Source organism: Pangasianodon hypophthalmus, chromosome 10 (genome assembly GCF_027358585.1).
Source record: "Pangasianodon hypophthalmus isolate fPanHyp1 chromosome 10, fPanHyp1.pri, whole genome shotgun sequence".
NCBI classification, from domain to species: Eukaryota; Metazoa; Chordata; class Actinopteri; order Siluriformes; family Pangasiidae; genus Pangasianodon; species Pangasianodon hypophthalmus.
Window position 1 is genome coordinate 277416 of NC_069719.1, and position 12500 is coordinate 289915.

The 12500-nt window shown below is 41.3% G+C and overlaps 3 protein-coding genes across 5 annotated transcripts in view; 1 reads left to right on the forward strand and 2 right to left on the reverse strand.

Annotated features, from left to right (window-relative positions):
- crip3 (cysteine-rich protein 3) overlaps positions 1 to 551 on the forward strand; it is a 24877-nt gene extending 24326 nt beyond the window's left edge. Inside the window, exon 7 of one of the 2 annotated variants that reach the window (XM_053237422.1) lies at positions 67 to 551. In XM_053237422.1, the coding sequence (XP_053093397.1) occupies positions 67 to 153 (87 nt within the window). In that variant the 3' untranslated portion in view covers positions 154 to 551. The remainder of the gene's footprint in view (positions 1 to 66) is intronic. The other variant, XM_053237421.1, reaches the window with a different exon arrangement.
- A 2041-nt stretch (positions 552 to 2592) lies between these two features.
- LOC113531660 (solute carrier family 22 member 7) lies at positions 2593 to 10717 on the reverse strand. The gene is made up of 10 exons (XM_026922523.3): positions 9558 to 10717; positions 9249 to 9352; positions 8789 to 8943; positions 8248 to 8416; positions 7268 to 7391; positions 5050 to 5156; positions 4412 to 4626; positions 4185 to 4293; positions 3480 to 3686; positions 2593 to 2903 (listed from the first exon to the last, which is right to left on the reverse strand). The coding sequence occupies exons 1-10, from the start codon at positions 9921 to 9923 to the stop codon at positions 2840 to 2842; spliced, it is 1620 nt and encodes a 539-aa protein (XP_026778324.1). The 5' UTR covers positions 9924 to 10717; the 3' UTR covers positions 2593 to 2839.
- Positions 10718 to 11502: 785 nt separating this feature from the next.
- Positions 11503 to 12500, reverse strand: part of LOC113531605 (solute carrier family 22 member 7-like) — a 32365-nt gene continuing 31367 nt past the window's right edge. For both annotated transcript variants that reach the window (XM_026922430.3, XM_053237420.1), the window contains one exon: positions 11503 to 12500. This exon is cut by the window's right edge and continues 95 nt beyond it. The gene's annotated coding sequence lies outside the window, so the exon portion shown is untranslated.

Genomic DNA, 12500 nt, shown 5'->3' on the forward strand with positions numbered 1-12500 from the left:
TACTCGGGTGTTTAAATATGTAATTATTTTATATTATAAATGATTTATTATTAATTAATGAATTAGTTGTGTTTTTCAGCACGAGGGTCGGCCGTACTGCCACGTGCCCTGCTACGGCTACCTGTTCGGCCCAAAAGGTGTGAACATCGGTGAGGTGGGCTGTTACGTTTACGAGCAGGACGAGAACGGAGAGAACGAGATTCTCAGTTAATTCACAAGAAGCTGAAATTAAAAAGGATTATTTTCACCTCGATATCAACACAGATGTTTTTATTTTTAATAAATTTACATGAATAATAATCACTTGGAAAATGTTACACTATTTAATATTTTACAAACTGAATTTGATAAAATTCCCCACAAACACACGGACGTGATGTTACACACTTTAACAATGTTCACGTTTTGTCATTATAAATCACGACCTGTATATTTACATTTATTTAAAGCATAAATAAAGAAAATTAGCTGCAGTTCAGTTTTTAAATAAATCTGATCGGAGTATTTACACGATCATGTCATGTACATTAATAAATAAAATGATAAAGGTTCACAGTTTTGTCCTTTTTTTTCTAGAACATGAACATTTTATTATTATTTTATTTATCTGAAGACCAGCTGAGCACTGAATCATATTTACAGATAAACACACGACAATATCTGAACAAAATGTTTTATAAAGTAGGTGTTAAAACAGCAGTGAGGAAATGTGAGCTTTACATAAACGAGGTCTGATTTATTAAACTGTAAGAGGAAAACTTCACAGTGAGGATTATTTAAACCGCTCACTATCACTCGCTCTTCACTTTCTCACTCTGAGTCTCTCTTTCAGCTCAGCTCGAACTTTTCTTTTCTCTTTTTTCACAGCACGGAGTTTCAATTCTCTCCATTCTTACTGTATTTATTTTATTATTTTATATATTAATTGTATTCTTTTATTTAATTTGCTTGTTGCGTTTCCACTAGTCCGTAAATACAGTACATAAATAACAGATCATTTTAAAGAAAAAGAGTTTTAGGAAGACCAGTAACTAATGGTTTTATCTCAACATTTAAAAAAAGAAGCTTTCTGAGGGAACGTTCTCTGTAGATCAAAGTGATTTTCTAACAGAAACCTTTTTTTTTATTTGAGGACCCTTAATTATCCAGAGAACCCTTAAAAGAACCCATGAGGAACCTTTCTTTGTCTCCAGTTCTCTGTTCTCCACATCACGAGTTTTGGGTTCTACTGGTTTTAATCTTGATGTGGATTTTCTTCTGATATTTTTTCTGATCTTTTGTCGTTCTGATTCTCAGACATGTCTCTGATACAGAGCCTGTGTGTGTGTGTGTGTGTGTGTGTGTGTGATATACACCGATCAGCCATAACATTAAAACCAACTGCCTAATATTGTGTAGTTCCTTCTTGTGCCAGTAAAACAGCTCTGACTCTGAGGCATGGACTCCACAAGACCTCTGAAGGTGTGTGTGGTTTCTGGCACCAAGATGTTAACAGCAAATCCTTTAAGTCCTGTAAGTTGTGAGATGGAGCCTCCATGGATCGGACTTGATGTTCAGCACGTCCCACAGATGTTCAAGTGGATTGAGATCTGGGGAATTTGGAGGCCAAGTCAACACCTTCAACTCTTTGTCATGCTCCTCAAACCGTTCCTGAACAGTTTCTGCAGTGAGGCAGGGAGCATCATCCTGCTGAAAGAGGTCACTGCCATTAGGGAACACCGTTACCATGAAGGGGTGTAACCTGGTCTGCAGCAATGTTTAGGTAGGTGGTACATGTCAAAGTAACATCCACATGAAGACCAGGACCCGATGTTTCCCAGCAGAACATTGCCCAGACCATCACACTGCCTCCACCAGCTGGCCTTCTTCCCATAGTGCATCCTGGTGCCATCTCTTCCCCAGGTAAGTGACACACACGCACACGGCCTTCCACATGATGTAAAAGAAAATACGATTCATCAGACCAGGCCACCTTCTTCCATTGCTCCATGATCCAGTTCTGATGCTCTCGTGCCCATTGTAGGAGCTTTGGGTGGTGGACAGGGTCAGCATGGGCTCTCTGACCGCTCTGCAGCTACGCAGCTCCATACGCAGCAAGCTGCACTGCACTGTGTGTTCTGACTCCTTTCTATCAGAGCAGCTTTAACTTTTCAGCAGTTTGTGCTACAGTAGCTCTTCTGTGGGATCGGACCAGACGGACCTTCACTCCACACGCGCATCAGTGAGCCTTGGGAGCTCATGACCCTGTCGCTGGTTCACCGGTTGTTCTTCCTTGGACCACTTTTGGTAGGTACTAACCACTGCACACTGGGAACACCACACAACACCTGCTGCTTTGGAGAAGCTCTGACCCAGTCATCTAGATATCACAATGTGGCTCTTTTCAAAGTCGCTCAGATCCTTACGCTTGCCCATTTTTCCTGCTTCCAACACATCAACTTCAAGAACTGACTGTTCACTTGCTGCCTAATAAATCCCTCACCTTTACAGGTGCCACTGTAACGAGATAATCAGCATTACTCACGTCACCTGTCGGGGGGTTTAATGTTAGGGCTGATCGGTGTAAATAAGAAGAACATTTGAATGTTCACATCACTGTAACCTCATTTTATATTCTTTATTTAAACATAAACACATATACAGTTTTATTTTATTGAGGTTTAAAAATGAGAATGTTACACACAATCACACAGTCATAAATAATTAAAATTCCCACAATGGATTCAATTAATATCTTTTTTTCATTCTCGCCATCATTAATTAGTAAATAAACGCTTTGCTGTGTATTTAATGCTACGTGATGATGAATTTAGTGAATAAATCAGAAATAAACGTCTTCTTAACCTCCATTTTCTTGTTCTTGGCCTCCTTTCTCCTGGAGCAGAACTGCAGCATGACCTGTCCTGAAATTCATTAAAAGTAAATATAAAGAATATTAAAAAATAAAATATATACTGTATATAGTAATAAAGACTGTTAGTCAGATAGCTGGAAAAACTGGAGCTCCGTTAAAAATGATTTAGCATTTCCAGAACCGTTACAAATATCCAAATATTCAGATATTATAAATATGACAAAAATGTATAATTATTAAAAAGAAAACTCAATTAAAAAGAACAGAATAATTTTTAATGATTCTGGATATAAAGTGTAGTTATGTGTATAACAAACTTCTAGTTTTACTTTATTACAAGCAAAAAAACCCATTAACTATATTTATACATCAAAAATGTGCAAATTAAAAAAATTCAGTATAAAAAAAATTTAAAGTAAAAAATAAACTCATATTAAAAATCATTTAACAGATCACAATGTTTAAAATATATAAATATTAATTTATAAATATAAATATATCCTAGATTTACTGAAATGTTTATTATCTATATTATACAGTTACATTATTATATTATATACGGTAAAGTTGTCTGTGATGAAATAAACATGTTGTGTTGTGATTAAATATAAAGTTAAATGTTGACCTCGTCCCCTCGATGTCCTCTATAGTCTCAGGGAGACACCTGCCCTTCGTCTCAGGTAACTGACTCGCCACCACACCTGTGATCAGCGCAATGACACACAGAATCACCTGCGACAGGTGAGTCCACACATCGTCCAATAGGAGGATCAGAGGAGCTAAAGCCACGCCCATTCGCCCCAAGAAGGAGTTATAGCCCATCCCATTCTGTCTGTTACACACACACACTCGCACACACGCACACACATACATATACACACACACAGACACACACACACACACACACACAGACACACACACACAGACACAGACAGACACACAGACACACACACATACACACACACACACACACACACACACATACACACATACACACACACAGACACACAGACACACATACACACACACAGACACACAGACACCGACACACACACACACACATACACACACAGACAGAAACACCCGCACACGCATAGACGCATACACACACACACATACACACACACATACACACACACACAGACAAAAATACACAAATATAGTTTTTATTGATTATCATAGAGATGAAAAAAGTGTGTGCGTGCGCACGTGTGTGTGTATCTGTGTGTGTGTGTGTGTATCTGTGTGTGTGTATACCTGTGTGTGTGTGCGTGTGTGTACCTGTGTGTGTGTGTGCGTGTGTGTGTGTGCGCTTGTGTGTGTGAGTCACCTGATGACAGTGGGGTAAAGTTCAGAGCTGAACAGGACGAGTGCTGAGAAGGCAATGGAGATGAAACCTTTCCCCAGCACTCCGATCACCGAGCGCACGATCCACTGATCTACAGACAGACAGACAGGTACAGAGGCCACGCCTACTTCGTTATGACTGACAGGTACAGAGGCCACGCCTACTTCATTAATAATATGTATGTATAATTTGTAACGTCGTCTCCTTACCTTTTGGTATAAAGATATTAATGATGAGTGTGCAGCTGGCCAGCAGGATCCCGCCCACCATGGTGCGACGCCGTCCAATCCAGTCGAGCAGCAGATAGACGATGATTTTAGCAGGAACCTCCACAGCACCGTACAGGAACTGGTTCAGGTACAGATCCAGACCGAAGCTTTTGATGTTAAAGCTGATCCCGTAGTAAGTGGAAGCCACGCCGTACCTGAAACACACACAATTAGACACGGACCCGAGAGAGCCGAGAGATAAAACCATCTCCACCTGTATCACCAGAAAGTTCTCCTCCATAACCACCATAAAAATTATTCAGAGCCAAAAAATGTTCTTTGTCTTTTCAGCAGAAACGTGAGACACGAGCATGAAGGTGACGATGACGTTAACTCTGAGTGCAGCTCCTCAGTGCAGTGCAGTCTGCAGACACCGGCGTGTTTATCACAGTCATACAGTGCGATCTGAGTTTAATATTTTATTAATTTAAACAGTAATGAACATGTGGTTTAGTCACTCGGCATTATTTAGAAGAATATTCTTTAAAAACTGTGACACTTTTCTTTATCATGATACACTTTTGGCTCTGTGCACATGTGTGTGTGTGTGTGTGTGTGTGTGTGTGTTTTCTCCACACCAGGTAATTCCAGTCAGCAGAGCCAGTCTCCTCATGTTGGGCGTCCTCATCAGGTCCAGGTACGAGTACGTCCTGTGTCCTCCCTCTGACACTATAGAGGAGAGAACCTGCAGCAGGATGAAGGTGGAAATGAAGATGTCACACTGGGTGTTTTCCTCTCTCTCTACCTGTTCCTTCTTTCTTCTGCTAATCCCTGAAGTGAAGAAGCTCAGACTGGACTCTGTAAGTATTAATGGTGCAGGGACAGGACTAAAGGGAAGTGGTAGGAGAAGAGCACAGATAGAATTTTCTAGAAGTTAAAAGCACTGGCCAAAGTGATCAACTGTTCAGTGATGGAGACTTGAGTGCAAACTGTTCTTAGCAATTGCAGTCCTAAGACTATCCAAGGAAGAACATCCACAGCCATCGTCATGGTTTCTAAATGGAACCATCCACAGTAATCTCATGTAACTTCAGGCTGTCCATGTGGACCATCAGCAGCAGCGAGTGATGAGAACTCCAACCAGAAGCAGGGCATCAGGATGGATCAGGATGGATGCCGGAGTTGGGGGATTGCTAACTCCACCCGAGGCATCCAGATACAGAAACTACGCTACTGTGACTCTCACTGACCCTCTCCAGAGTCTGGACGCGCTCCTCTAACGCTGCAGTCTTCTCCATCAGAGAGCTAACATACACTTAGCACAGATAAAGCTATCAGTAACGACGGAGGAAGAGTGACTGAACATCCTGCACTGACACACTGAACAAGCTGAATGTTAGTTGAAGATGTGCGGAGATTATGTTAGACGGATGTGACGTGGACGGTCTCCGCTCGCTGTCTTTACACCAAAAAAACAAAAGTGTTCTTCGAGAAAACGAAAATGTGGCAGAAGGGAAAGTGAAAAATACAACAAATGAAAAGGATTGCGTAAAAAATTACTGATGAAAACAGAAAAAACGGCGTAATTTAACCGCTGACGCAGGTGAGAAACTCCCGGCAAACGATTCGAAACCAGGACCTACGTCACACACACACACACGCGCACACACACACACGCACACAAACACACGCACACAAACACACACACACACACGCGCACACACGCACACAAACACACACACACACACGCGCACACACGCACACAAACACACACACGCACACACACACACACACCGCAGCAGGACAGAGGGAGACAGAGAGCAGTGCTAGCGTGTGTGTGTAAGTGGATATTATTTTTAAATAACATTTTAATTTGTTTTTACAGTCAAATTCAATTATGATTTTTTAATTATGATTTTTAAGTCAATTATGATAAAGATTTTATTTTCTGTTATTGCTTAGAGATTTAATGCGTAAATAAAGTCATGTTTAAAAGTTAAAGTCTCTCTGTCTCTTTCTCTCTCTCTCACTCCCTCGCACTCACTCTCTCACTCTCTCTCTCACTCTCCCTTACACTCACTCTCTCACTCACTCTCTCACTCCCTCATACTCACTCTCTCACTCTCTCTCTCCCTCTCCCTTACACTCACTCTCTCACTCCCTCGCACTCACTCTCTCTCTCATTCTGTCACACTCTCTCACTCCCTCGCACTCACTCTCTCTCTCTCCCTCCCTCTCCCTCGCACTCACTCTCTCACTCTCTCTCTCCCTCTCCCTTACACTCACTCTCTCTCTCATTCTGTCACACTCTCTCACTCCCTCGCACTCACTCTCTCTCTCTCCCTCCCTCTCCCTCGCACTCACTCTCTCACTCTCTCTCTCCCTCTCCCTTACACTCACTCTCTCTCTCCCTCGCACTCACTCTCTCACTCTCTCCCTCCCTCGCACTCACTCTCTCACTCTCTCTCTCCCTCTCCCTCGCACTCACTCTCTCACTCTCTCTCTCCCTCTCCCCCTCTCCCTCGCACTCACTCTCTCACTCTCTCTCTCTCCCTCTCCCTCGCACTCACTCTCTCCCTCTCTCTCTCCCTCTCCCTCACACTCATTCACTCTCCCTCCCTCTCTCTCACTCACTCTCTCCCTCTCCCTCGCACTCACTCTCTCTCTCTCCCTCTCTCTCTCACTCTCCCTCGCACTCATTCACTCTCCCTCCCTCTCTCTCTCTCTCTCTCTCTCTCTCTCTCTCTCTCTCTCTCCCTGTCTCTCTCTCTCTCTCTCCCTCTCCCTCTCCCTCTCCCTCTCTCTCTCTCTCTCTCTCTTCCTCTCCCTCTCTCTCTCTCTCTCTCTCTCTCTCACCTCAGGTTTCAGGATGGAGTTGGCTCTCGTCCTCTTGTTCATCACGGCACATTTCTTTAAGTAATACTGAGCTTTCTTCACTTTACCGTTAGCGATTAGCCACCGAGCCGACTCTGGAACCCACCTGTCATTAGAACACACAGAATAATTTCCTGTTCAGTTCCCTTTACAGATACGGTTCTCCATGTGGACATGTAGCGGTGTCAAACCTGCACCTCTGAAGGGTTCTTCAGTCCCTCTGGTGGAACTCTAGAACCCTCAACTATACAAAACCCTGTGGGTTTTATATATATTTTATTTTTCTTTATACATGCCAAACATTTCTGATCCTTTCCACTTCCCTTATATGGTCAGCGTTTCCTGTTGTCACGGTAATTAATTAGCCACACCTGTTGCATGTTACCTGTGTGTATGTGTGTTTAGTGAAGTGAGTGTGCTGTAGAAACGAACCTGTTCTGGTTTAACGTTAATTAGCACTGAGTTCATACTGAAGAGAGTAAAACAGGTGAACAGGAACTGTTTCAGGAACTGTACCAGGAACTGTTTCTGGATGGTTTTAGTTCCTCTTACAGAAAAGCTTGTGGACTTCAGAGAGTTTGATGCTATAATTAGTGTTTCTGTAACTTTTATTTTCTTGTATTTTCTTTATCTCACATCTTTCTAGCTGAGACACTTCACTGTTATTTTATACATCAAACCTCTTTTTGGGAGAAATTATGAAACTGATCGGATCGAAATGACATTTTCACACCACATGCTTTGATTGTTGTGATGCCACATATTTAAATTTAATTTTTATATTATTGGACTTATTTTAATGAAGAATGATTTGATTTATTAATACCATTTAATATACAGTATGATATAGTATACAGTTTGATGACTAATTAACTAAAACCTTTTATTCTTATTTTATGTTTTGCTGTATGTGGTTATAAACCATGGCGCTTTATGGAATGATGTGTTATAAAAGTCCTGACCTCCAGCTGATTAACGCCACAGTGAGCGGTAAAGTGACCGTCAGAGTCAGCCATCTCCAATCTCTCACTCCGTACGCCAAGACAGGAAGTACCATGTAACCGAACGTCCAGCTGAAACTGTCAGTCACACCCACCAACTTCCTGCTCTCTATACTCACCCACTCCACATCTGAGAACACACACACACACACGCGCGCGCACACACACACACACACACACACACACACACAAGCACACACACACATGCACACACACACACACGCACACACACACACGTATCATATTAATACACATTATGCACACATTAATCTCAGTGCAATAACAGGAACTGTATTTATTTCATCACTCAGGGAATGTAACTGAATTAATATCTATTAGTCTAAACTTTATTATTTAAAACTAAAACATTTCTTTGTTGAGAAATCTTTGTGTGACTGTGAAATCTGCTAAATCTGTCGTAACTCAGTGTATGTGAGATATTTTCCTCCTGCTGTAGTACGTATAGGATGGAGTATGTTGGTGATACGGAGGTGTTCCTCACTGAGCACGCTGGTGACGATGACGATGCCGGTGATGCTCATCCCCGTGAAGAACCGCAACACAGCAAACATGATGATGGAGGAGGAGAACGCGCTCGCGATCGCAAAACACAACGCCAGCACGTACGACACCAGCAGCATGGTCTTACGTCCGTATCTGAGGAGCAACGTGACACACGACAGGAGAAATGAGGAGAAACCGGTGCAGTGGCAGGAGGCGTTAATGTAAACCTGTGATCTGCAGCTGCACCACCATCAGAGCTGCTGTTAGAGAAAACTAATCAACACCTTCTGACCAATCACAGTGCAGTAGATCAATAGCGCTGTGCTGTAAAGCCATATACGATACATTCAAATTTTACAAAACAATAATTTTTTAGTGTTTACAGTGTACAAAAACAGATCAAATCTAAACTACAAAGTTATAATTTAATTATATATTTCAGAGTGTTTTAATGCGACCTGTCACTCAAACTGCCGAATAAAGCTGCTCCTAACATCACTCCGATGAAGAAGATGGTGGCCATCGCTTTATTCATCCCTCTGTTCTCACACACCAGATCCCACTGAGAGAGAGCGAGAGAGAAAGAGAGAGAAAGAGGGGGACACAGAATGAGAGAGAGAGAAAAATAATATTTATTTAATTAAAATAATAACAAGGCTCCCGTCGTTAAAAATGTGCTGAAAACACTGAAAATATTAAATCAAATTTTAATATAAAATTGAATATATTTTATAACAATTATCTGATGGTTATCTGATGGAACGTACCTCTGTAGCTAAAGTGCTGATGAAGGTGCTGTTATCGTACGTCCATCCATTCTGACATTCAACAACTGAAACATTTGTGAAGTTCGACTCATTGTCTAGAAGATGGAACTGTGGTTCTGAGAACATGTGGCAGGAGGCGAAGGTCCCATCGTCCTGTTTGGGAATGCTGATGGTCAGTCTCTGTTCCCGTGTTAGATTCCCGTCCACAGAGCCGAGGTCGCAGTGATGGGGAGGAATAGCACCGATGTAGTTGTTTAACAGGAAGTGACACGGGAGTGTGAATCGAGCAATAAAACTGAGGAACATGATCATCTTCTGGAATCTTCCAAAGCCATCAAGCTCTTCTAAAAGATCCTCAAATTTCATACTGAAGCGTTGTGGAGATTTCTGCGTCTGCACTTGTTCTCTCGTTCTCCGGCAATCTCTCACTCCAATCTCAATCACGCCAATATCAGATTTCTTATATTCCAAAGGTCGAATCGAGTGTCAGAAATGTCTAAACTCACTGTAAATCTTTCACTCCTTTAAATGAATCTCGATTTCATGCAGTGATTCAGCAAGAACGTTTGCATCTGCTCTTTTTTTTTTTTTTTTACATTCAATCCCCAGAAAACATTTCTGGAATGCTACAAACACAAAAATGACAGTTAGCTACGCGACAGCAGATTAATTAATTCATAAGTGAGAAATTCAGGATCAGGGTGATGGTTTAGTTCATCACGAACTTTCAAGAACCTCTTTTTTGGTGAACAGAATTATGAGTGAATGATCACTGACTGTCTTCAAACAAACACCTTCTCACTGAGCTCTGTGTTCAGAGGAGAGTTAAGATTTAATACTGAAATTCCACACATCAGTATTCAGATCTCAGAGGTAACTACAGACTTAAGCGCTTTTCAATAGTTACGTGAGAGTTACACACGTGGGGCGGAGTTTGTCTAAAACAGAGGCGTGTCTCAGTTACGCTCGATTCTGATCTGACCTTAAGCGCATTTTTGCTCGAGTGAGCAGCAGAGAAGTCGCTTAGAAAAACCCCTGAAAAACGCTCGGAGGTATGAACGACATGCAGGTGATTTTAATAATCTGAAGATTATTTTCTGTAGAAAATCCACTGAAGCAGCTGCGTAACCCGACTCTGAATACCAGCAACTTTCTTCACGTAAACACTGATGAAACTTTTGGACTTAAGTGACTGAATACGACTCTAAACATTTACATGAGCACAAAAAAGAGGGAACTCTCGACCTCAGCGTGTTCTCTGACCCGCGTGTACCAGCATAAGGACATGTTTTTGAAGGAGATTATAAAACACTTCTGTAAGTAAAACAAGCGTTAATTTAATCTATTTAAACCAAGTATTAGATCATCGTAAACATCGATGCCCTTTTATATCAGCTTCAGAAACAATGAAGAGGCAAAATAAACAGAAAGAGATTACAGGGCCACACACACACACACACACACACACACACATACACACATACACACACACACACACACACACAAACACACAAACACACACACACACACAAACACATACACAAACACACACACAAACACACACACAAACACATACACACACACAAACACACACACACATACACGCACACACACACACGCACACAAACACATAGACACACACACATTCACACATACACGCACACACACACACAAACACACACACACACACACACATTCACACATACACACAAACACACACACACACACAAACACATAGACACACACACACACACACACACAAACACACACACACACATAGACACACACATTCACACATACACGCGCACACACAAACACATAGACACACACATTCACACACACACACAAACACACACACACATTCACACACACACGTACACATAGACACACACACATACACAGACACACACATAGACACACACATACACACACACACACTACTTCATTTATCATTTTATTTATTTATTTATTTATTTGTTTGTTTATTCAGTGAGAGTGAATTCAGTGTAAAGATGTTAGAGAGAATTCTGTTCTTCCTTATTTAATTATTTTTCTCCTGTGCGTTAAACAATTTCCCCCTGGGATTAATAAAGTTCTTTGAATCTTGAATCTTGAATCAGATCTCTCCTGAACACGTTACAGCTCTATTATTATTATTATTATTATTATTATACTTTATTATTATAAACATCTGTTTTTTCCTTAAAATGATTTCCGGTGACGTGGCATTACACAAACCTGAGCAATGATGAAACAAAACTAAATCAGATAAAACATCATCGCGTTTCGTGCCAGCGTGAGTTAACGATCCACAGAGATCTTCTCGATGTGAACACAGCAACGCTAATATTTAACTTCAGTGTTACAGAGTGCAGAGGAGCAACGCGGCAGGAGCTTTAACATAATAATAACTACAACATGTCCAGGAGAATCTCTAATATGTCACGCTGAGATTTATGTTTTAGCTGTAAATACACTCAAACACACCGTGTAACATCATTAATTAATGACATCATCACACAAAAAGTCCACAAAAAGGTTTAATGCACACGGAGGAGATCTTAATCCGAGACACGGCTCATCTCAAGGAGTGAATCTGTTATTAATAATATTATGAATTAATTTATAAAAACTCTCGTCTTGGACGCGTCTACTGAAGAACCTTGGAGATGATTTGAATAATCTGAACGTGGAGCTCATTTAACCCACTGAAGCAGCTGCGTAACCCGACTCTGAATACCAGCAACTTTCCTCACGTCAACACTGACGTCACTTTTGGACTCGACTCTGAATACGACGTTTAATTCGATGTTCTTCTCTCTACAGCCGCTGTCGTGAAGATGAAAAGCAACAGAACCACCGTTACACAGATTACTGTCAGCTTTTATTCAGAGGGATATTACAGGATGAAGTTAAAACTAAAATCTGTGTGTGTGTGTGTGT